Source organism: Eutrema salsugineum, unplaced genomic scaffold (genome assembly GCF_000478725.1).
Source record: "Eutrema salsugineum unplaced genomic scaffold, Eutsalg1_0 scaffold_14, whole genome shotgun sequence".
Lineage (NCBI taxonomy): Eukaryota > Viridiplantae > Streptophyta > Magnoliopsida > Brassicales > Brassicaceae > Eutrema > Eutrema salsugineum.
This window is the reverse complement of record NW_006256877.1, coordinates 2,628,725-2,654,490: the sequence shown is the minus strand read 5'-3', so window position 1 is coordinate 2,654,490 and position 25,766 is coordinate 2,628,725. Positions and strand designations below refer to the sequence as shown.

Genomic DNA, 25,766 nt, shown 5'->3' with positions numbered 1-25,766 from the left:
GGTTTGTTTGGTTAATCATCAAATTATGTAGTTCGTATGAGCTGTACTTATAAGAAAATATTATCAAATATTGATTAGTAGACGTAAAGAATTTCATTCTGTTTATTTGTCTTGGCTTTGGTTAGGATGTAATTGCTGAATCTTATGAAAAAAAAAATCATTCCTAACTTTACAAATGACCCACAATACTAAAAAAAAGAAGATAATACTATAGTATCCATAAACTTATCTAGGCTGTCTCCATAAAAAGATTAGTCACAGTAAAATCCATGTTAACATAGAAGGAAGAACATTTGAATAACATATTTGTAGAGTCTCCTCCTCTATCCCACATGACTATTGAGAAATTGATGAATTCTATAATGAAAAAGAAAATGAGAATGAGAATGGTGAATATATGTTGTTGTTAGGGTATGTAGATGACTGACTATATTTCGTTTTTACATAAGGCATTGGGCCAATTTGAATATAAAAAGCCCACCAGTGATCTATTAATTATAAATACAGAGTTTGCCTCGACTCTTTAGCCGTGTTCTTCATTCGCGTCGAAACCACTCACCGACTCTTTAGCCATACCCGACCCGAATCCAAATCAGAATCTCCGCCGGCGTTTCATCTCGCTTTGCCGATTAGCTTATAACGGAACTCCACGCCGTCGATTTCTCTCCGTCGTGTAATCTTGACGCCGTTTTTCTTCCCCTCCGTCAGACCGTTTTGGCCTTCACGGATTTGATATATAATACGAGAGATAATCTCTAACGATTCGATCAGGATAATCAAATATGGGGCACGGTATTACTCTCGATCTTACTGTGTTTTTTTTTGGGTGGTTTATCGAATTATCCGGCGAAAAAAAAATGCCAATACTCGGGAGGAAATTTTGATTTTCAGGTGAAAGAGGACGCTCTAGCAAGAAGATGAAGTACAGTGGGAAGGTTCGTGCTTAGTTTTCTTCACGGGTATTTTTTTGTTATTGATAGGCTATTCAATGTTAGTTACTGTAATTCATTGTGAAAAATCATCAGGATGATCAAAAGATGAAGAACATTCAAAACGAAGAATACTATCTCGGTGATGATGCCGATGAGGATTCCCGTGATGGTAAGTAAATTGATTTTTTTTGTTTCTATATATATATATATATATGTGTGTGTGTATCTCAGTAGCATAATTACATAAAGTACATTGTAATGGTTTCGTAGGTGAAGGAGAGAAGAAGGATAGGGATTATAGCGAATTGGAGTTGAAGCCAGATCATGTAAACAGGCCTTTGTGGGCATGTGCAGATGGAAGGATTTTCTTGGAAACTTTTTCTCCTCTCTACAAACAAGCTTATGACTTTCTTATCGCCATAGCTGAACCCGTTTGCAGGTGCTCACTGCTCATCATATCTTTATTTTTCTTGAGAGATTTTGATTTCGTTTTTGCATGAATCAAGGGCTTTAGGATGCCCAGACCCAAAAGTCATGTGGTCTTCAATGAAAACTTTGTTTTGAGGAGGTTATACGAATTTTGGTTGATTTGCTTTTGATTTGTTACTATTTCAGGCCAGAGTCGATGCACGAGTATAATTTAACACCTCACTCGTTGTATGCTGCTGTTTCCGTCGGGCTTGAAACAGAAACTATCATTTCTGTTTTGAATAAATTGTCTAAGACTAAGCTACCCAAGGAGATGATTGATTTCATCTATGCTTCTACTGCCAATTACGGGAAAGTGAAGCTGGTTTTGAAAAAGAATCGGTATTTTATTGAATCCCCATTCCCGGAGGTAAGTTGACAAGTGATGCTATCCTCTTTCTTTGGTCTTGTGTATTTGGATATCGGTTTCGTTTCGCCATTGCTTTTGCTCAATTGTTTCAAAACAAAAAAATTCAGGTTTTGAAAACGCTTCTTAGTGATGGTGTTATAAGCCGAGCTAGATTTTCTTCAGAGGTACGTTGAACTCCTCCATTTAGTGCATTATGTTTGCGTTCGTGGTTTCTAGCCTTTATCTAGATCTATTGTCTCAACGGATTTTGCACCTTTTGTCACCAATTGGCCGAGATGTATATCCCGGATTTTCTCAGGTTCTAGTTTCCCAGTGGTTCTTTGGAACTTTGTTTCCAGTTTGTAGATAGACTTCATTATCCTTCTTCTTAAACCCCTTGTTCATTGAATTTGGAGTTCATTTGTCTTATACCATTGTGTTCTCCACAGTATGACGAATCAACTTAGATCTTCTTGTTTTGCTAGCCATATTATGGCGGTGATGGATTCACGGTCGGGAAAACAAGCGGTGAACTTGAAGCAGGACCTGGGGAGCTGTTGAATGAAGCAGAATTGGCAGCAGCAGCAGAAGAGAAAGAAACTCACTCATTTGAGATAGACCCTGCACAGGTAAATTTCCCTTAATGCGTCTGAATTGGCGTGTGAAAAATAATTCTTCTGCTTTTGGTGTGCAGGTGGAGAATGTGAAGCAGCGTTGCTTGCCAAGTGAATTGAATTACCCTATGTTAGAGGAATATGACTTCAGAAACGACAATGTAAATAATACTTCCGGCCAATTTTTACTTGCCAGATGATATGCACTGCATGTTCATGTTTGTTAATAACTTGATGGTGTCTGTCAGGTCAATCCTGATCTTGACATTGAATTGAAGCCCCATGCACAACCGAGGCCATATCAGGAAAAAAGTTTGAGCAAAATGTTTGGGAACGGTATACCTGTCTACTTCCTTTTTTTTCCTTCTTAGCAATTCATCATAACGCGTCTGCTGAAATGGTGGCCAACTTCTCATAGATATTTATATTTCTACTTTCCCGTACATTGACTAATCTAGCTTTATGGTTATCTCCGTAATTTTTTGTGAAAGATTGTGACTGTTCTAGAATCTTGATTCTGCAGGACGAGCAAGATCTGGGATTATAGTGTTGCCGTGCGGTGCTGGTAAATCCCTAGTTGGTGTTTCTGCAGCGGCTCGTATAAAGAAGAGTGTTCTTTGTTTGGCAACGAATGCTGTCTCGGTGGATCAGTGGGCCTTCCAATTCAAGTTGTGGTCTACTATAAGAGATGACCAAATATGCCGTTTTACATCTGATAGTAAAGAAAAATTTCGTGGGAATGCTGGTGTTGTTGTGACAACCTATAACATGGTTGCCTTTGGCGGTAAACGATCTGAGGATTCACAGATGATCATAGAAGACATGAGAAATAGAGAGTGGGGGTTGCTGCTCATGGACGAGGTGATTAAATAGTTCTCAGTTTGATGTGTGTCTTTGAATTGAAGTTAGTGTTTGCTGGTAGTTACTTTGCGGAACAAGTTAAATGTGGTTCATTGAGAAGGTGTTTCCAGTATTAAGCCCATGAATGCATTCAATGCCTGAATTTTCAAGAGTTATGTTTTTTTTATAGGTGCATGTGGTTCCGGCCAATATGTTTAGGAAAGTTATCAGTATCACAAAGTCTCACTGCAAGCTTGGACTTACAGGTAACTGAATGGTTTACTTTCATTAACCTTTTTTGTTTGTTACGTCGATTTCAGAAGCTAAGTCTCTTTTTTGGTCTTTTTGTTCAGCCACCCTTGTGAGAGAGGACGAAAGGATCACAGATTTGAACTTCCTCATTGGCCCGAAACTATATGAAGCCAACTGGCTAGATTTAGTTAAAGGAGGCTTTATTGCAAATGTTCAGTGTGCTGAAGTATGGTGTCCTATGACCAAAGAGTTTTTTGCAGAATATCTGAAGAAAGAGAACTCCAAGAAAAAACAGGTTTATGAATATAAGCTTTTCCACATTGTTCTCTGTTTTATTGTTGGATATCTGATCTTTATGTTTGGTTCATTTGATGCATGGATAATCCTTGAATTTTATGTAGTCTGGAAAATTAAAATATAGTAAACATTCATATGATAGGTTCTTTTAGTGTGTCTTATAATTTGGCAAATGCACTAATAAAATCACCACCGGGGATGGGGCTAGTAAACCACTTGAGCTGCTCTGACATGTACATATCTTGCCTTCGGATATCTGCAGGCGCTTTATGTCATGAACCCTAACAAGTTCAGAGCCTGTGAGTTTCTGATACGTTTCCATGAACAACAACGTGGGGATAAGATCATCGTCTTTGCAGACAATCTTTTTGCACTTACAGAATATGCAATGAAACTTCGGAAGCCAATGATTTATGGCGCAACCAGGTTCGTTAAAGAAGTTGTATGGAAAACACACTTTTGTTTTTTTCACTCATTTGCCAAACTGATAACCCTCGGTTTTTGTTCAATCCTGTAGCCATATCGAACGAACAAAAATTCTCGAGGCGTTTAAAACCAGTAAAGACTTGAACACTGTCTTCTTGTCAAAGGTATTAGCATTGTTTCCATTTCCATTTGTCCTGGATATTGTTCATTAAGGAACTTAGGTTGGTTTCTTTTGACTTACAGGTTGGTGATAACTCCATAGACATTCCTGAAGCTAATGTGATTATCCAGATTTCGTCACATGCTGGTTCTAGACGTCAAGAGGCTCAGCGTTTGGGTCGTATTCTTAGGGCCAAGGTTTGATTTTCCGATACTACTAATCATCAGTCATCACGTTGTTGTTTCTCTCCTAGTTTAGTTTGTTGGCTGGATCCAATAAGTTTTTTTTCTTTTTGTCTACATGATGAAAAAACACAGGGTAAACTTGAAGACAGAATGGCTGGTGGAAAAGAAGAGTACAATGCATTCTTCTACTCACTTGTCTCTACAGATACACAGGTATAACAAACAAATCAAAACAAAATCACTATCTAGTTTGAGTTTTGATCATTCCTAGTTGATGCTAAATTCCAAGGGATTTTGAATTTTGTAAAAAAATTGCAGGAAATGTATTATTCAACGAAAAGACAGCAGTTCTTGATCGACCAAGGTTATAGTTTTAAGGTAATAACAAGCCTCCCACCACCTGATGCTGGTGCAAGCTTAAGCTACCACAGTCAAGAAGAACAGTTATCACTTCTCGCAAAGGTTAGGTTTGTCTTTTTCTCGCGTTCTCTTACACTTTTGAGAGCTGTGTGTCGATTTCGATAGATGTTATTAGTTCTTCTTAAAGGAACATTTTAGCTGTGATCCACACAGGTGTTGAACGCTGGAGACGATCTGGTTGGTTTGGAGCAACTAGAAGAAGACACAGACGGAATGGCTCTGCAAAAGGAGAGACGAAACAGATCGTTGAGTGAAATGTCGGGAGCCAAAGGAATGGTCTACATGGAATACAACTCTGGCCGTCACAAATCTTCTGGTCAACAACAATTCAAGAAACCTAAAGACCCTACAAAACGACACCAGCTCTTCAAAAAACGTTTCGTCTAGTGTTGTAACACACAAGATTTAACTCTCAAAACTTGGAACATATTTATGTACCATCATGGTTTTGATGCCCACTTGTATAACATATAAGTATTTTTTAATGCAGAAGAAGGTTTTTGATTTTAGCAAACATAAAATAATTTAAATGAATACACGTTCTCTGAACCCTATTTCTTAATCTCATTGTGAATTAAATCAGACCAAGATTAGACTTGAGTTAATGTGATAAAGCTCAAATTCCAACAGTAATTAAACGATTATTTGGTTCAGAAGTGGAAGAAGAGAGATGAGAGAAAAGAAATCCATCTTCTTCTATTTCTCCATTCTCATGCATGGCTATCAATGGGATGCTTTGGGAAGCTCACGAAATCAAAACACTAATAAAAAAAACATATCATTAATTAAAAAGCAAGTTCTTGTTATTTATCATTAAAACCAAAAAAGCAAGTTCTTAGTAACAAAAGTTGGGAAATATTTTACGGGATGTATCTTGGGAGAATGGAAATTCTATATTCTAAAGGTGACAAAATGAAATAGTTTAAGATTGCATATAATTCGCATGACTCGACAGTTTCAACTCACCACCATTACAATCTGATACCGCACGTATGACATTCACAACTTACCAACAAAATGTGTTGTATAAACTGAATTATACAAGTTTGAAACAACAACAAAGAATTTTGAAATGTACGTGTATAAACATTTAAGGCTAGTATTGTTCAAAAAAAAAAAAAAATTAAGGCTAGTTTGCATTTTTGGAGGAAGTTGGTAGGCTATAAGCCTATAATACTTCTTTATACATATACTCCACAAGCTTCACAAGCTTCACAAGCACACTCAACAGCAAAAGCAAAAACAAAAACAAATTATACGATTTATATAAGCTAGAATGAATGTTAAGATTCGTCCCACGTTGGAGGAATATTTTTTATTATTATTTATTTTTTCAATTTCTATTTTATATGCAGACGGTACTACTACCTTTGTATTTTTATAAGCTAGACCTAGAAAGGTCTGTGTAGGTAGCATTTTGACCACTTTTTCAACGACGTTTATTAAACTTATGTGTTAATTAAGTCCTAATTGGTCGATATTCTTTATCTATTTCTTCGACAAGCTTTCTGATCACAAATCTTTAAAATGCCAACTACTGAACTACCCATTATATAATTATAATTATTACAAATATATAATTATTAATTATGAGAAGACAGAAAAAGAAGCCATCAACAAGAAGGAAGATTATTCACTAGTTAATCATGAAATTTTATATTTGGAAGTATAGGAAGCTAAAATTTGTTCTTTCATTATGATTTTTTCGAGGGGTGAAAAGCCAACCCAAAAAACAAATATACACATAGCTATTTCCATCTATAAGAATTATGGTTGAACACTTGCCTCCAAAAAAAAGTGTATGTAGCTTTCGAATTGGATAACGAGTATCATAATTCTATTATCAATAGATAAAAAAAGGTTATCAAGTATCTATTTGTATTTTTAACTAATTCGTTCCGTATACACAATAGTATTACTAGATTTATGTATATTCATTTTTTTGTCAACAATATATATTATGTGAATTTAAATTTGGATGATGATGTATCAAACTAGCATAAGTTACTATGATTTTTTTTGTCATTTTATTCATTTAAACCTCAATCGAATGGAGTCATAGAACTGTAACGTTTCTTTAACTATAATGTATGCTATAACATCGGTTTCTCGAGAGAGATCAATAAACTGAGAAAATACAGAATTAAAATGATAAAAACTTGAAGAAGCTCCAAAACCTCGATGGAAAGGGTTTTGGATTTTATCACACTCTGTTCTATACAGGCTATCACTTGTTCTAGTTGAGGGAACTTGGACGACTTGTTTATAGCGTTTTATTTATTTCTATCCACAATCACTGTGAATAAGTGTTTTTTTCCTTTGATCAAAATGATCCAGGAGACCTAAATATTTCTCAACCTTCCTTCTCTTACAATGTTCAACTCTCAATACAATATATATCATATTCATAAAGAAGGACCCGATTTGAGCTCAAATCATCATTACTTCCTTTAAGATCACAGTTCACGAAAAGTTATATTTTGACACCAATTTGCCTCATGAGGTATTCCCTTTTTCTATATATGTACATGTACACACACAATATGTACTTTTGTATTACTCATATATGAAACGTAATTGTAAGTGTATCATCTGGTGATGAGACAGTACCTGAGTTAAGTTTTCAAAACAAAATCAGGTAACCGAATACATTATACTATGAAATAGATTTGGTAACAAAATTTGTACCCGACTCTTATGTGGCTTGCATAACCTCGTGTGAAACAGATCGATTTTTTGTATTGCTATTACAGCTAAGTGTTTTCTGAAACCGGTTTACATTGGTTTATTAGAAAACAATACACATCCAGTTGTAGTTCGTTTGTACACTTATTGGTTATTAGTAATTTGGTATTACCAAAGGCCTTTTAACTAAAAAACGTAATTAACAAAGCATGATCTTTTTACAGAAAACATTCAGTTAAATATAAATCAAGAACGACTATCAATCGTCGTAAGAAATATATATTGATACTTCCATTAAATCCCAGTGCATATACAGTATATAAGTAATTGGTTAACGAAAAAGGTTAATGTACAAGCTATTTGGTATCATCAAATTGGAAGATTCTTTCTAGGTCATGTTTTTATCTTAAAATAACCCTCTTAAACTTTAGTCATCTTCTTTTTGCTCCATCAGTTTAAATCGTTTTAATTATGCCGACCTCTTTTTAATGTCACAGTTTACCACAACGATTAATGAAAAGAGTTGAAATAAAATAGCTCCACGATTAATAAATTTTACATTAACACTAAAGCTAACACATTATAAATCCTCGTACTTTTAAACTTCTTTGCTAACTTTCTGCCAATTAGTAATGATTTATAGTTTTTTTTTTTTGATAAAGAATAACGTTTATAGTTTTATAACAATTGACACTTTGATTCTGTTATGAAATGTATTGATCAAGCTTATTACTATTAGTAAACGATCAAAACATATTTTTGTATAATAGTTTTTTTTATAGTTTACCTAATTACTGTAGCATCAGATGGAGAAAAAAGACTATTAGCAAGTACGGTTAGACAGAAAAATATTATAATGTAAATGTAATGTTGTTGGTCAAAAAAGATAAAACTTTGGAATCATGCTTTGGTTTGTGTTTGATTATGTATTATCATTGCGCAATGCATAAAAGGTCCTTTGATTACTACTATTTTCCTCCATTAACTATTTGGTACAGGAAGAAGAATCAAATTTAGATTCCCTAACACTGAAAAGCAAAATTTTGTTTTCCTAACTAAGCTGTCATCTGTCAGCTTTCTCTAATCAGTAATGATAAATTCTTGGTCATGACACAAAGTCACGAATCCCATAATGTAATTCTATATACAAATGTTCTAATTATCTAAGAATATTTAATAGTACCTTATATCTTCATTGTCTTTACATGTTTTATATAGTATTTGTCTAAATAACGCTTTGAATGAGAAATTGTACAGGTGTTAAATCTTCTTATAATGGCATCTCAAATATTCTTGTAAGCTAAACAATATTAAAAACCTTTGCTTTCTTTTGTTGCCTCGATTTTCCACAGCATGATTTGTAAAAACCTATTTGATTGGAATCATTGAGAAACTGCCCTTTAGAAGCAACAAATAACGAAAAAAAAAAAAGAGTAAATGAGAATAATTTCTTTTTTCTTAAGAACAAAAAAAAACCAAAAAAAAAATGGATCTGATGGAATAGCTTGTGTGTACACCAATTCCAATTTTTTTTTTGTTGGTTTGATCAACCGGTTAAAATATATTTCCGTTGGTGGAGTAATTCAAAAATTTACAATTTTTTATTTTATAATAGATGTGGTAACTTAACGTGTTCGTCGAAAAGTATTAATATGTTTTTCAATTAATAAAAACAAACCACGCATTTTCATAAAAAAGATACAACTTAAATTATTTTACTTAAAATAAATTTATTAAAAAGAAAAGGCATAAAAATAATAAATTGATTATTGTTGAGCTAATGAGTAATGGCATGAAATAATATATAGGTAATAGGATTAGGAGGAACATGCCGCCCAATACTTGAATCTTTTTGAAACTTGAAGTTTTGTGTTTTGCCAAGTCATGATTAGTAATATTATTATGTATTTGTACTATTGTTGTTACTAACTAAGTAATACTTTGTTATCACAGGCTAATAAAGGCACTGGATTTGACATCACTTCGCAATTAAAAAAAACGGAAAATATATACAACTATGAGTCTATGAATAAATATGATGAATCTTCCTTGAAAGTGCTATTTTCCCCGCCATTTACAGTTTTTTCCTCCACAATGAAAAAGAAACAATTTTAAATACAAGAATACACATGTGAGCTCTCCGTTTCTCGTGTTTCTTTCTCTTTTCGATTAGAGAGTTTTATTCAGTCAAATTACCAATTATGCTAAAAGGCATTTGCCAGAAGTGATCTTAATAATAAATTGACAAGAGGTGCATCACTAGAATAGTATTATTTAAATTCGACCAAATATCTCCAGCTTAATTGGAAAAAACATTAAAAACAAAGTTCAGAAGTCACATAATCAACATAACATGCTTTGGTTCCAAATTCGGAGAAATGTACGTGCATCTTAACTCATACATATATATATATATTGAATTAGAGCATGCATGTTTTAAAGGGTTGAAATAATATTATTTTTCAAAGAAATCGACATCCTTGATAAGAGAATTTGTTTAAATAAGAAAATTTGTTTAAATAGGAGAATTGTTGTGGGAGAAAAGAATATACAGTGGCCTGATTATCTAAACTTTCGATGGAAGTTATATATTTGACAAAAGTTAAATTAATTAACACAGAAAAAAATAAGACAGAAATTGTATAAAAGTGGTAAAAAATTGTTTAGCATTGATTTAAAGTAAGTGTTAAACTAATAAAGTAGTAATATATTTTTTAAAACTAATAAAGTGGTAAATATATCGGTAGACTAAGTTGAAGGAAGAAAAAACAAGAGATTATTAAATCTGCAAAAAAAAATCTTCATAGAAAAAATCTATAAAATTTATTATTTCGCCTCATTAGTTATGATGTTTTTGATAATCTGGATTATTGTAAAGCAAAACCTATATTTATTATCGATAACCACAAAAATCCAGAAATTTTTGCCATTAAAACATTTACGGTGATCAGAATATATAAATAAAATAAAACAATTTCTCGCTTAAAGAAATTTGTTCTCTAACGTCGACCGACAAACTAAAGTTTTCTACACGACTAACACGAAACCACTAATCCATTTCTAATTGATTTCAGTTGTTGTTATTTTTTTGTTAGTCATTTTCAGCATATAAGGTGGTTGCCAATTGAAAGTTAATTATGGGGAAAAAAGCTTAAAAAATCCTCAATTATTTAATATTTGTCAGTTTCCTACCTGAACTTTTGCGTTGCCAAAAATTTATATGAATTAATTTTTTGGTTCAAAAACTACCTGAAATATTTTATAGTTCCAATTTTCACCCCACGATTTCACGGCCGTTAACGGTCAAACGGAACTAGTAAACTCCATTATTTTTCAAAACAAGAAAATACTAAAAAAAACCTTCAACTATTTAATCTTTGTCAAAAAAATACCTGAATTTTTAATGTTGCCAAAAACCCACACAAGCTAATTTTTCAATGCCAAAAAAATCTGAAATATTATACGATTTCAACTTTTACCCCACTACTTCACATCCATTAATGGTTCTCCCCAGATTCATTCGCTGATTGTTATTTATTTGATATTGGTTTGTTTCTCATCGTATACAACATTTATTTCGAAAGGCAATTTGAATATAAGTTCCTAACTAATCGACTCTTTCGAAGAATGATTTCAGTAGCTCATAATAGATTAATAAATATAAATTAGTAAGTAATCAACGGAGATAAAGTGTGATAGATATATTTAATAATCTACAAAGATCATCTTAGTGGAGATTAAATCAGCCCAAAAATAAAATGAAGCACTCATCTACAGAATCTTTAGTCATAAATATATCGTAATTTCAAAAAAATATATCGTAATTTATTTCGAATTCTATTGGTGATAACTTTGTTTTTAGTTATTGTAAACTCTTTGATATTTTGGTTTTTTAGTGTCATTTAACTCAAAACACAAAAACAAAAATTAGCTAATGTGGGTTTTTGGCAATATTAAAAGTTCAGGTATTTTTTTGGCAAAGATTAAATAGTTGAGGGATTTTTTCAGCTTTTTTTTGTTTTAGAAAATAACGGAGTTTACTAATTCCGTTTGACCGTTAACGGCCATGAAATCGTGGGGTGAAAACTAAAATTATAAAATATTTCATGTAGTTTTTTGATCTAAAAAATTAATTCATGTAAATTTCTGGCAACGCAAAAAGTTCATGTAGTAAACTGACAAATATTAAATAGTTGATGGTTTTTTAAGCTTTTTTTCCTGTGACCGTTAATTATGACAAATAAATTGGTTTATTATTAACCAAAAGCTCTCACGTGCTTACTGAGTTACTGTAAAAACCAACGTAACGCTGACGCATCAATAGAGACAAAAGTCAACGTCCCCATGCATTGAATTATTTAATTTGTATTTCATCTGGCGGCCAAAAATAAGAAATGAACTTTTAAATGATAATATGATAGAAATTTCATAAATTAATATTCGATAAATTAATAAATATTATAAATTAATAATTTTTTATGGTTTTGAATTGAGTTAGTTTAAAATATAACACAATTCGATATGATAATAATAAAATAATAATTTTAATAAAACTCTTATATAAATATATAGTCTCATTAATATTATAAATTAATAATTACTATAAATAATATCTGATATAAATATATAAATGAGATAATTTATTAAAATATGAGTTTATTAATGTTTTTTAGTTATTTTAATTTTAAGTCTTTTTAAAACTCATCTTTAATATTAGTAAAAATTATTTAAAGATTATAGATTTTTTAAGTTTTTTTAAAATTAATAAAAAAATATTTAAAATTTATAAATTAATAACTCTGTAAATTAATAAAATATCAAAATTCTGACATTATTAGTTTATAGAGTTTTTACTGTATAAAATTAACAAGCATAAAAAATTAAAGTTTCGGTCTACTAATCAAAATGTCTATTGAATTGACTCTATATTACAGAATCTTCTTCCCGGGTCAAGGATATCTGTGCATACGTTGAAATTAAATTATTAAATTTCAACATTCAGACAAAAAAAAAAGAAAGGACAACTGACAACTGACAAGTCATTTTTAATAAATAAAAGTTAAATAACTATAAACAAATACATTGTCTTATTTAAATTTACATTCTTCTAAAAATTATTATAGGACCGTTGGTCTTATTACGAGTGTTTCTTTCACCAGAAAGAAGAAGAAGCCGACGAAGTTGTGTATTGTAAATGAGACTGTTGCGCCCCAAAGCTGCTCATAAAAGCTTCCTCTTCCTCATGCAACCCATCCCATTTCTGGCCATCATTATTTTAATTCATAAGAGATTAATATTTATAAACTACACAACTTGACAACTACAATATATGTACTTGTGTTTTTTCATGTCACTTAATTAATGACATTGGATTTCAAGATACATGCAAAAACTGTTAATTTATTGTTATATATCTCTGCAACTTCACAATGGACAGTAGTACAATAATTTCTTGTTATAATCTTTGGTCTTCTGATTAAAAATGTTCAAATAGAAAAGAAAAAAAAAAACTGGTTATTGAGTTTTGATTTACCCAAAGCTCTGCGTCGTCGTCTTCAATGTTGGGGATTTCTACAACTTCGTCGTTACGTGCGAATCTGCCACGTATTCGAGGTCTACTGTCCGCCAACGTTTTCCGGCATGCATACTTTTTTGTTTCCATCCAAAAGAAAAGAAAAAAGGTTTGATAATTCAAAATAAATAAAGAAATAAAGGCTTCAAAATTTTGTAAAATGTAATACAAAATTTGTTACCTTAATAGTTTTGGTAAAATTTCTGTGGTTTCGTTTTGCTCTGTACTTTGAGATCTTCTCTTTACGCTCTTCTGCACTATAACGTCCCACCTTAAAGTTCTGTTCATCGGAAAACGGCGCAGAGGAGTTCTCCGACGATATCTGCTCGGTAAAATTTCTTCTTGGGTTCTGAAAAACAAAATCAAAATCAAAACTTTTAGTATAATTTATACACACCAAAAACAGAGCAAGAAACAGAGCAAAAGAAACAGAGCAAAGAAAAGAGAAACCTGCAAATCTCCTGTGCTGTAGACTCGTCGCATCATCTGACCGGAAAAGAAGTCATTTTCCGGCGAGTTCAAGGTATTGTAGTGGGGATTTAAGGAATCCGTTATCGGAATGTTGTTGAACGGAGTCTGATTTGGTTTTCCGTCGACAGAGTTGCTACTAAAGCTTCTCTGCATATACCTCCCTGCATTCTCTATCGCACTGTAGCTTCGCGCCATTGATGCAACCGTTTCCGTTTGACTATGACCGGAGCCGCCGTAAAACTGCTCTGCTTTGACGGCATCGGAGAAATCTGGATATAATCCGGTGGGAATTTGATGAGAGAGAGTTAGGGTTCCAAGAAGATCGCTTGGAGGAGATGAAGAGAGGAGGTGAGGGGTAAACTGGTCAAAAATGCTGAGAGATTCATCAACAGAGTAAAGTTCGTTGTTGCATAACAAATCTATAGTTGTTGTGTCTGAAGAAAACATTTCTGGACTAGAATTTCGGAAAATTGAGGAAGAAGATGAAGAAGACCCATCAAAGATATAAAGATCTGAAGAAGCCATTTTTGATATTGATGAACAGAAGAGAAGAAGTCAAACTCTGTTTTTGCTTTACCAAAAATGGCAAAAAGAAAAACTTTTTTTGTTTGTAAAAATCAGAAAAGTTCCCAAATTTTGAATCTTGTTTTCTAGGTTTCTCTGTTTCAGAACCAAGATATGACAGGTCAAGTTTCTTTTGTCTGGTAAGTGATGTATTTATAACGGCGGAAACAAAACTAATTTTATGATTATATCCTTAATTTTTATATGTTTTATGGATTGTTACACAAACTTTTGTATTCTTATACTTCTAACCCATATGCTTACGTTCAAATAGTTTTAACTCAACAATCCACTTGGTCTCTCTATCTATTTGATGCATGATGTGAGCAAAAGTTCCTTTTTGTTGTTGATATTACTATTCAAATCTGACGTTATAGAATCTAATTCCGTCATTAGCATAGCTGTTGAAAATGTATTTTTAGACTATATAAATATTTTATGGTGTAGTTGAGAATATTCGAGCGACTTTACTGCCAACATTGTGTTTATTTGCGGTTAATATTTTTAAAATTAAACTTTTACACGAGTTTACAAATAATGTATCAGATCATTCCTGTTTTCCAATACCAATGTAAATGAAATGTAGTAAAAAGCTCGGGAAACATGAATTCTTATTTTCTAGTAAATACAGTATACATTAACTACTCTAGTATGTATTATTTCTCAAAATCATTTCCAACAGCATTTGTTTTTCAATATTTAAACCGTAATTAAAAACTAGTTTAATTTGGTTTAAATATTTTATTTCTCAATATTTAAACCGTATTTCAATATTGATTTTTACTTTTAAGGGTGTTAAATATGTTTGGTAGTTTGGTTTAATCCGTAAAAGCACCTTATAGTTTACCAAAGAAACTCCGGTTTAAGTCTACCTCTGCACATTTAAAAAAGGGGTTAAATTGTCAAAATATATATATATTAAATATTCTGAAATTTCGGCATTTACAATGGGTCAAAGAGTTCAAATTCAACCAATAAAAACTCGAGAGAAGCGAAATTCAATCCCAAACAATAAATTTTGAAAACTGTCATTTCAAACTTCGAAGAGTGCAAAAGGAAAAAAAAAAAAAAGAGGAAGAAAGGAAGTTTGTAATTTTCTGGTTTGTTTGTTTCCAAATCAAGAAAACGAGAAAAAAATGAATGTTTAAAGCGTAAAACGCTATTTGAGTTTGTTACCATTTTCGGATTTGCAGTACCTAGAGAAATTTCATATTTTGCTACGTGGGTATTTCGAGCTTGAAAAGATTTGTGTTTTTGTTTGTTGTAATTATCAAAAATCATGGGGAGGTCTCAAGATAAGCTTGATAAGATGCAGCTCCGGCAGAGTTACCGGAATGTATGGCAGTCCGATCTCATGAGCACCGTAACCACCGATACTCCTTGTAATTATCTCTCTCTCTCTCTCTGTCTCGCTCTATTCGAACGTTTATGTTTATTTGGCTGGAGATACTGATCGATAATTATCGTTTTCTTTTTCTTCTTAATTTGGTTTCTGCAGATTGTTTCTTCTCGTGCTTGTGGTAAGTGATTCCTGTTCTTGAATTTGTTTCTTTGTTTTGTTTTTTTTTTCTGGATATTTCTGAAACCATCACTGTCCTTTGCATTAAACTGTTGAAATGTGGCTTTGTTGTTTCCACAAGAAATAGACTTTTAAAAATTTAATCAATATCTTTTGTTGTTGGTTCAATGATTTCTAAATAATATTAAAAATCCGGTGTTATTCAATATTTAATTTCTCTTTGCATTTTGACAATATGTGATTTCATATGAGAACTTTGTTATTTTAGATGTTAAAACCTGTAAATTCTACAAGGAGCTCAAGTTTATTAATTGATTTTCAGATAAATTAAAATACACAAACAAATAAACCTCTCTTGTTAGCCAAAGAAAAAACCAAAAGCAAAAATATCGTATGTGATAGATTTTAATAGCTTATACTGTCGTCATTCAATATAGTACAAATGTATTTGTCATTGAATGATTGTATGTTTTTTTGGTTCACATCTAAATCTGCCATTTATTCTGATTGTAGTGGACCTTGTGTTTCATACGTACTTCGAAAGAGAGCACTTTACAATGACATGTCAAGGTATTGAATTCTACTTTCTGATAGACAGTAGAAGATGACCAGATTGTGCAATGATTTGTTTTCTCTTAAATGCTATTGTGTTGTTTTGTTCTGTGAAGGTACACTTGTTGTGGTGGATACATGCCTTGTAGTGGTAGGTGTGGAGAAAGCAAATGCCCACAATTTTGTCTTGCCACTGAGGTAAAGCTAGCCTTTAATGTTATTTCGATTTTCATAGTGGTGACTAAAATGAGATGAGTTGTGGAATTTGAGAGTTAGCATTTATTTTGATAGTTTGATGATCTTTCCCCAATTTTGATGAGCATTTACTTTGATATTTCGATGATCTTTCAAGAACTATATCATTGCCTGCAGTTTCTAATGCTTGTGATATACTCTATCTTCGGAACCTGTAATTTCATTGTTTTTTTGTATTTTGTATGGAACGAAAAATTCGATGTTTTTAATAGCAAAAACTATTTTTATGTTTTTATGATATTCTTTAGTTTTATTTTGCTCTGTTGTAATGCCTTGTGATAGATTCTTTCTTTGAAATCTTAAGATTTCACTATTTATGGGAGCTTGAGCACTGAGTTTTTCATGTGTGGTTTCCATGTAAGATTGATTCAGTACAATACAATACAAAAGAACTCTTTTATGATCTTGACATTGTTGAGGAATTTTTTTTTCAGGTTTTCCTCTGTTTTGGAAACTCTGTAGCATCTACTCGGTTTATGCTGCAAGATGAATTCAACATCCAAACAACACAATGCGACAATTGCATAATTGTAATCTCTATTTTTCCCCTCTTTGTCTTCACTTTCCATTTCCGGATAATAAACATTACTTACATTCTCCCATCTTCCTTGGCATTTTGCAGGGATTTATGTTCTGCCTTAACCAAATCGCTTGCATCTTCTCTCTTGTCGCTTGCATTGTTGGAAGTGATGAAATCTCTGAAGCTTCTCAGTTACTTTCTTGCTTGGCTGATATGGTCTATTGCACGTATGTATTATCCCTTCCTATAATCTCCCATGTCACTGGCTCGCTTTAGTTATCAACTTTTAGCCAAAAAGACTCATAACAAATATTGTCAATCAATGTGTATTTTACTCATACATACTTATTATTGCTGATTCTGTACAACGTTCTTGATCTTTTGCAGGGTCTGCGCATGTATGCAGGTACGCAAATCGAGTTTCTCTTACATATATTGTTCATGGTGTAAGTTAACCAAAAAACCATTCTCTTCTCTTTGTTTGCAGACACAACACAAGATCGAGATGGACAAAAGAGATGGTGTGTTTGGTTCTCAACCAATGTCAGTGCCACCGGCTCAGCAAATGTCCCGCATTGATCAACCGATCCCTCCCTATGCCGGTTACCCTCCAGCCACTGGCTATCCCCAGCCTTACTATCCACATCCTGGCCATGGTTACCCTCCTGCTCCAGGCTATCCACCTCCCGGTCATGGTTATCCTCCTGCACCGGGCTATCCACCAGCCGGTTATCCTTCAAAGTAAAAACATTAACCGATATCTCAATCTTTTAATTTAAAGTTTTAATATCATCTCAAACCGGCCTGCATGCAGAACTTTTATATTGTTGAGATATTGTCCCTTGGTGTGTTGTGATTACTTTGCAAGTAGTTTTTCTGTTTGGTTTAGGCCCGGAAAGCTTCTATATACTGACTGGTTTGTTGTCTAATTGGTTTTCGGTTTTTGTCTTATCTAATGAAACCATTAACTCTAGAAAACCATATACATAGTATAGTTCTGGACTTTGTTCACACTTGGTGTACCTATGTTTAAATTTTGTACGTTCTAGACTTTCAGTAATGATTCTCTGTTTTCAAAGATTTGTTGGTTTACCGAAGCGGTTGGTATTACAGTCATTGATTTACCTCATGAATTTTTTTTACATCTTTCATTTTCATCCGGAATTGTTTAAATATATTATCAACTTGTGAAAACGACGGTGGAAGTCCTAATTGTGGTGGATGATGAGCCCTTGATTTAGCAAAGAATTAAATAATGACAATTCGTGACACTAAAAATATAGTTAATGCTATTTTATTCGAGCATCTTTTTTCTTGCCTTTAAGCCTTTATAGTCAAAGAGGGTCAAACCCACCATAATTCTTAATAGAATTTGTATAATTTTTAAGTTTTAAACATATGTACGGTACCAAAAAAATACTTTAAAGTTTATTCTATTACAGTACACTAGTTTATTATGGTCATCAACTTCATACAACTAACTAAATTTTAAGTTTCCTTTGAATAATAAGTTCATATTTTATCACATGAAACCCGACTTGCTACAAGCCTACGATATTCGAAAGTTAGTAAAAGTTCTAGTTTAAGATTCTTTCGTAGATCTAATATTTTTTAATGTTATTCATTAAAATGATATTTTGTAGGGAGAAAAAATATTAAAGTGTTCCTTGGTAATCTCTAAAAAAAAAGAAGTTATTGTTCCATAATGTTATAAATTAACCAATCTTTATATTCTAGACTTCTAGTACTCGAAGTACTAGAAAATTAAAGTGTTACTCGGTAATCTTTAGGAAGAAAAAAGAAGTTATTCCATAATGTTATAAGCAGATTAACCAATCTTTATATTCTAGACTTCTAGTACTCGGAAGTATACATCTAAGGTCTAACTCTACAATATCATCATTTGTCAATAGGAGCAATTATCGAGTTTTAGAAAAGGTTTTCTTACTTTGATGGTGTGATTGTAACCGAAAGCTTACAATGATTAGAAACGTGTGGGGCTTTTCCTAAATGGGTTTGACAAATAAGCACAAGCGCAGACAATCCTACGAACGCCACGTGGCAACAGCTGAGCATACTAACTTCAGGACCTCTCTTTGTGGACTCTCCAGTCCCTTTTTCTTCCTACCAATCTAAAAGATGAAGCCCCAATCCTAGCGAATTTAGCAATATATATACCACAAATTTTAAATACAGTAAAAAGGTTGATATTGAAATAAGAACAAAATGAAGATTCTAATTTTGTGTTTAAAAAGATTATTTACAAGATAAAGTTTTACTATTAAACATCATATCATTTTTGTTTTATAAAGAGGTTACACATGAATTGTTTAAATATTATATATTTATTATAGTTTGTACTTCCTATACTGTAGTCTTTACATATACATCGACTAGTTTACAAGAAAATATAAATTCACAGACAAAATCTGAATATATATCACTACCATTGGCTTTATTAATCCAATACAACTGCGCGCCACCTCGCCTATTTGGGTTTACCTTACAAGTTTCATCAAATCATAGTTCGTTCAAATGGTTTCAAATTATGTATAACTAAATTTTTTTAAGTACATAATGAGTATTTGATGCCGTTACCTAATCAAAAATAAGTATTTAACAAATCCAATTTGGATTGTGGTTGAACTTTTTGACTGTCAGCATGCACGATCATAAGTTAGATGTGATAGAAACCCAAACCAGGTCATATACCATTTTCCTAATCGGGATACTACACTTGTTTCAATGGATAATGGGCAAGGTATGCCCATCGAACGTGCATGCTTCGGTGGCATGTGTGTCCCGTCCATACTTTCATATTAAATGATGTCTACTTTGGGTATGTCTTGGCATTCAATACATTTTCGTAGTATGTAGTAACTTTGTTAGTCAAATGATTAAAAAGAAATCGTAAGGGATTAAACTAGTTAACTGATCGAAGTTTTTAAGGTTTTTTAATTATCGATAATTAAACTAGTTAACTGGAGATATTTTAAAGGTTTTTAGCGAGTTTTAGGTTTATTTATACCTTGTACATTATGATAACTCAAAAATATGGTCATGGCTTAATGTCTGTTTCATAACCTGCTAAATAGCTGCAAAATTTCGCAACCCTAAAGAGTCGTTGTTTGTATCTAAAATTCATCATTTTTTACCAATTTTTTCTTAAATTCTGATCCAAATTTTATAAATTCAATATGGACTATTCGATTTATAACCTAAAAATAACATAAAGTGATTTTTTTCAAAATATCCAAATTTCTATAATTGGAAATTTTGGTGACTATCAACCGTCGAGCGATTACCCGCTGCCTTGGCGGTTGAGTAGATCGATTTTTGGAACATGGGTAATCACAATAACATTTTGAAGCGTATAATTAATAAATTTTTAGAATTTCAGCCTAGTTATTGGTATTTCTTACTACGTTAGCTAGAGACGACGTACGAAGGAAATTAGTTTGTTTTAGAAACCGGATTTAAAGACTCAGACCTTAAAAAAAAAAAAAATACTCAGACCTTTTTTACGGCAATAAATACTGCAAGAAAAGTTCCAAGAAAGGTTAAAGAAAGACTCCACAGTAAAGGTGTCACTATCTTCATATATTATTATTATTTCCCTCTAAAGTTGGAGAAAAAAAGTTCTAGAAATGGTTAAAAAAAATTAATATTTCATCTCTTTTTTCCTCGACGGATGATACAAATTAAATTTCCATTTCTTGTAAGCACCACCTGTAGTTTTATATTTACATATATCAACCACTCGACCCAACTAAAAATTAAACAAAACAAAAAACAAAATGAAAAAAAATATATATTTTCCATTTGCAGAAACTAATTCCACGGTTTCCACCTAAAAATATATATAAAAAAATACTCTAAGTTGATTCACCGGTAAGTTCTGAAACACTAATAGATTCCGACCAAATCCGTTGGTTAAAAGCAACTTGTTGATCATCAGGAATAAACGGCGTTCTACAAAGTGGACACGTCATCTGATTATAACCCATCATCCAACGATCCAAACAGCTCCGATGGAATATGTGTTGGCAATTCGTCAGCCGTCGGATCTCGTCTTCGCTCTCAAACTCGCGGAGGCACACGGCGCAGCAATCGGATCCGGATCCGGGTCGGTTCAATTCTGAGAATCTGACAACGGGTATGATTTCTCCGGCCAGCCTGGCCGCCACCGGGTAGAAGAAGGCGGTTTCTTGGTTATGCGCCGTCGTGGAAATCGACCGCGGTTCCGGCCATGGTGACGATGATATCGGGTCGGGTTCGATAAATTCGGGTAGACCCATTAACCAAAAAACAGTGTAAATGAGTTTTCGGATTAAGCCTAAGAGGGAGAGTAAACATAGGAAGATTCTTGGGAGGAGGAGCTCCGTGTAGCCCACCGGGAAACCCATGGCTCCGCCGTTAGAGAGAGAAAGCAAAAGAGGGAGAGAGAGAGAGCGCTTAGAATTGGGGAGGAGAGGAAAAGCAAGAGAAGAGTGGGCTATATATACACGTGGGTAATATATATATATATATATATATGTTATTATTACAGTACATAACTAAGTAACTAATGTATTTATATCTATTTTTTGGGGGGATTATGAAAAGATGTAGTTTTATAGTTCTATTTGATGTTCGTTTGTTTTAGTTATCCATATATATATATATATATACATGCATATTTTTGAATTTGAATATGGATTAGCTACGGTTGCCATATTAATAATAAAGTTTCGATCTTATGTTATTTTTGATCAACAAAATATATATTTATTGTCTTAGCTCGGGAGCTATAAATATTGATCGAGTACAATTAATGAACGAAAATTAAGACTTACCAGATATCATTAATTATGCATTAACTGTTACATTTGGACACAACATTTGATTATTGTGTAACAACAGGAAGAAATATCTTATATTTAAGGATATAGGAAAACCATTAATTTCATGCTTTTAAACAACGAATTCAATCCGTTTTAGACAATTGTATATTTGTATTCATGGTTTTGGTAAATTAGACAGCTTTATTCATATTGAAAACTGTTATTGATTAAATCAATGATTCTTTTTGTAGTTTGTTAATATTTTATTGGTTTACCCATGTAATCGAACTCTTGCGGAACATGTATTTTTCTGTACTATGTGATTTTTTATTTGGAAATCTAGTTAATAAAAAAAAATTTTCTATTTTATCATATATATGTATGATTACGAGAATTTTATATGATTATTTAGCGCATTAAATATTACCGTGTCCACTTAAATATTACGAGAATTTTATATGATTATTATAAGAAATAGCACGTTAGATGTCATCCATTTTTTTGTCAACACATTTTTAATAGTAACTTTTACTATTACCACTTGTCTTATAAACAGCTTTTACGTTTTTTTTTTTCTTAGCTAACACCTTTTTAACACTTTCTGAAAAGATGTTTTATTAGATAAAATTCAAGAAAATGTACAGAAGCTAGAAAACATGAAGGTGGGACATGCGGTTTTAAATGGTTTTATTGAAAAAAAGAGAAAAGGGAGATTTAAATGGTTTCAGATGGTTCCACGAATCATAAAAGTCACAGTAGCAAAAAAATTGGAAAAGTTATAAATAAAACAAATTGTTCAACGATAAGAAAACGTAGATAAAAGACCAAAAAAGATGGACCCGACAACTGTTTTGTTTTGAGGCTTCATTTTTAGTGAGATTTCAACATCATATTTGCCTTTGTCCCTCATATTTTTATAATTATAACACCAACATATAGATATATGATGGATTTATACATGTCTAATTAATTTAGTGACTATACAAGACTATATATAGATTATGAATATGTGGTATTAAAGTTTTCCTTAAGATAGAACATTAATTTTTTTTAAAAACATCATTATTGATGTATATAAGTGCAGCCGCACACACGACAAATAAATGTGACGTGAAGGCAGATTGTTAGGTTCAGTTCACTTCATTTTCTCTACGTCTATTGATTTGACTATATATTATTTCAATTCAGGAAAAAAAAACTGATTTTGAATAATAACACAACGATACCATAATTATCAAAAACAACTAGATTACTAAAATACTCAGAAAAAATGTGCACAATTGCATAAATTTATTCAAAAATTAGTTGAAAGCTAACTATTTTAAAAAGTTTCATAGATAACATTTAAATCATGCACAATGACGAGTTTGGTATTCAACAGATTGGATTCAAATATTGACGTAGTAATAAAATCAGTACAATTACTAGATTATATGTCATGGTCTTTCACGGATTAAGATATAACTAACGAACTAATTTAAGTATGTGTTTAGCTTGTTGTATAATAAAAGTAGATATTGTTCGTTCATTTCAGTACTAATTTTATCAGAAACAACTTGATTCTATTTTTATTATTTTGGAACTACTAGAGAGAGAGAGAGAGAGAGGGAGTGGTAGTCAAGTCATATGGGACCTGAATAAAATGTCTGAAAGTGCCAAAGCAGCACTGACCCACACAGTCTCGATCTTCTCTTCCTCCAACATTTCACATTCCTATATTTACCACTTTCTTGTATCTATCTATATGTACATTTACTTACATGTATAATATATCAGATAAGTATATAATACGTACGCCTACCCAATGGCTGTGACTAGTAAGTTTTGAAAGTTAGGGTTTGCCTGGTTTAAACGCAGCGGTTGTGGTTACAAATGCGTGAGTTTGCAGAAGCGGATGATTGCGGTTTTGAGCGTTCTTCAGCAGTTTGCACGATTAGTTAAATTTTTTAAGACAGATCCGTTTGCGGGACATTTTTGACTGGCAAACCAGCGATTGTTTTAGCGATTAAACATAAAAATTGCCAAAATAAACATCATATATAATTATAAAAAACAGAAAACTATATTATTATGATTAATATCAAAATCACTAGTTCAAAATAATTAATAAAAATTATAAATAAATACTAAATAATTATTTTAAAAACTAATAAATTTTATAATAATAAATTTTATTTTAATTATTGGGAACATCATCCAAAATTTTGTCTAGAAATATAATAGACTGGAAAAAATTGTTCCAATATGTGGATCTTCTGAATTTATCTTATACATGATGTAAAATTTATTCAATTGATCTAATCGATTTTTTGCACGACTCCAACTCAAATCAACTCCAAATTGTTCATTAGTATTATTCAAAATACGTTCTTTCTGAAGTACATTCTAGGATACTTATCTTGAGTTTGTTTTTCCACGATAATCCGTTGAAGTAACGCACATGTCATCTCGTTTGATCATGTAATTTTCTGAATAACAAAAAAAATTATAACAAACTAATTTTGTTATTAATAAGATACATATTTATACTTTCTTACTTTAAAAGTAGAAACAAAAAAAGTAATATAAATGAATTAAACCAACGTTTTATGACATTTATGCTTGTATTTTAATTTTTTCAACTGATATGAAAGCCATGATTAGAGACTAGAACTTGATAGAAAAAGTGAGAGGTTATGATTTATATATATAGGAGAAGATTAGTAGGGTTAAGGTTTTATAATTATTTTTAACATGATCTTTTATTTTATTTTATTTTTTCTATTGTGATTTTATTTGTTTTTTATTTTTTTACCCAACCGTTACCACTCGCAACCGCAAACGCTGGCAGAAAGCAGCTTTTGGATTTCAATGGTATAAAACAATATAAAACGATTTGTAGCGATTTCTATAATTGTGATAAAATGTCACTAATCGCTACCAACCGCAAACGCTGCGTTTGCGGGTGATAGCGGGTGAACTAATCAAAAACCTTATTAGATGAGTGAAGAGGGGATGAAAAACAAAACAAAACAAAAAGAGTTTAAGGGTGTCACTAGTGGGTAACAAAGTTAGAAAATGCAGAGTAAATGTTCTCACTTCGGATTCAACATAATTAAAATATAGCTCCAAAATTTTGATTATAGTGAAATTCATAATTAATGGGCGAAAATGGACGTGAAGTACTATAAATTGTTAGTGTCATATTTGGATCCAAATCCTAAATTTCAATATGTTTTGTTAATAATTAATTCATACTCAAGCGTCTCAAAGGATCAAAGAAAAAGCTTTACTCTTAAAAGTCAGTACTTAAGCATCCTTAACTTTAAATATGTCTGCTAATTCAAAGGGATAACTACAAAACCCCTCCAGATTTGCATGTCAGACGTTGTCGTTTTGACATTAAACTAAAAACTAATGATTTGCAAGTATGGATCAAAGACAACACAACATTATTTATTTTAGGGTTTTCAGACAATTAACTATTATATTTAGGAGTATTGATTTGAGAAGACAAAAAAATTAGAGATGAACCAAGTAATTGTTTATAACCTATTTTATCCCCATTTGAACAGTTACAAGACGAATGATCTAGGGACTAGGATTTCATATTCAATTTTGTTAAAGCGTCATGTGATAAGTTAAACGTTTATATATAAAATCTTGTTTTCCGTAACCTTTAATGAATGGAAATTCCTGATTTCTTTATATAAAAAAACTATGACTATTTTAGAGCAATATGCCACATAATTAATATTAATTTTTCTTAGAATTATGACTCCAAAATATTATAATTTGACAAAATTGATTCACCATACTTTCTTTAAAACAATCAGAAATATAAATATTTAGGACACAGTACTTTTATATATTCTAGATCTAG

General features: G+C 32.0%; 5 protein-coding genes across 5 annotated transcripts; 2 read left to right on the top strand and 3 right to left on the bottom strand.

Annotated features, from left to right (window-relative positions):
• Positions 1–550: 550 nt before the first annotated feature.
• Positions 551–5,450, top strand: LOC18022957 (general transcription and DNA repair factor IIH helicase subunit XPB1). Its single transcript, XM_006405295.2, has 18 exons — positions 551–792; positions 892–935; positions 1,026–1,101; positions 1,203–1,371; positions 1,548–1,770; positions 1,878–1,934; positions 2,235–2,378; positions 2,444–2,524; positions 2,612–2,699; positions 2,887–3,224; positions 3,394–3,469; positions 3,557–3,750; positions 4,015–4,178; positions 4,270–4,342; positions 4,422–4,535; positions 4,656–4,736; positions 4,842–4,985; positions 5,097–5,450. The coding sequence occupies exons 1-18, from the start codon at positions 783–785 to the stop codon at positions 5,328–5,330; spliced, it is 2,310 nt and encodes a 769-aa protein (XP_006405358.1). The 5' UTR covers positions 551–782; the 3' UTR covers positions 5,331–5,450.
• Positions 5,451–12,638: 7,188 nt separating this feature from the next.
• Positions 12,639–14,324, bottom strand: LOC18022956. The gene is made up of 4 exons (XM_024158987.1): positions 13,651–14,324; positions 13,382–13,549; positions 13,162–13,275; positions 12,639–12,888 (listed from the first exon to the last, which is right to left on the bottom strand). Exons 1-4 carry the CDS (start codon positions 14,194–14,196, stop codon positions 12,781–12,783), a joined length of 936 nt encoding a protein of 311 aa, XP_024014755.1. The 5' UTR covers positions 14,197–14,324; the 3' UTR covers positions 12,639–12,780.
• Positions 14,325–15,514: 1,190 nt separating this feature from the next.
• Positions 15,515–17,851, top strand: LOC18022955. The gene is made up of 8 exons (XM_006405293.2): positions 15,515–15,617; positions 15,734–15,755; positions 16,268–16,324; positions 16,423–16,504; positions 16,996–17,091; positions 17,184–17,308; positions 17,469–17,487; positions 17,569–17,851. Exons 1-8 carry the CDS (start codon positions 15,515–15,517, stop codon positions 17,824–17,826), a joined length of 762 nt encoding a protein of 253 aa, XP_006405356.1. The 3' UTR covers positions 17,827–17,851.
• A 2,886-nt stretch (positions 17,852–20,737) lies between these two features.
• LOC18022954 (E3 ubiquitin-protein ligase RHA1B) lies at positions 20,738–21,545 on the bottom strand. The gene has a single exon (XM_006405292.2). It carries the CDS (start codon positions 21,485–21,487, stop codon positions 20,957–20,959), a length of 531 nt encoding a protein of 176 aa, XP_006405355.1. The 5' UTR covers positions 21,488–21,545; the 3' UTR covers positions 20,738–20,956.
• Positions 21,546–23,489: 1,944 nt separating this feature from the next.
• Positions 23,490–24,351, bottom strand: LOC112088566. Its single transcript, XM_024158965.1, is given in 3 exon segments — positions 23,490–23,536; positions 23,539–23,617; positions 24,271–24,351. Coding segments are annotated over 3 exon segments (207 nt in total).
• Between the last annotated feature and the right edge of the window lie 1,415 nt (positions 24,352–25,766).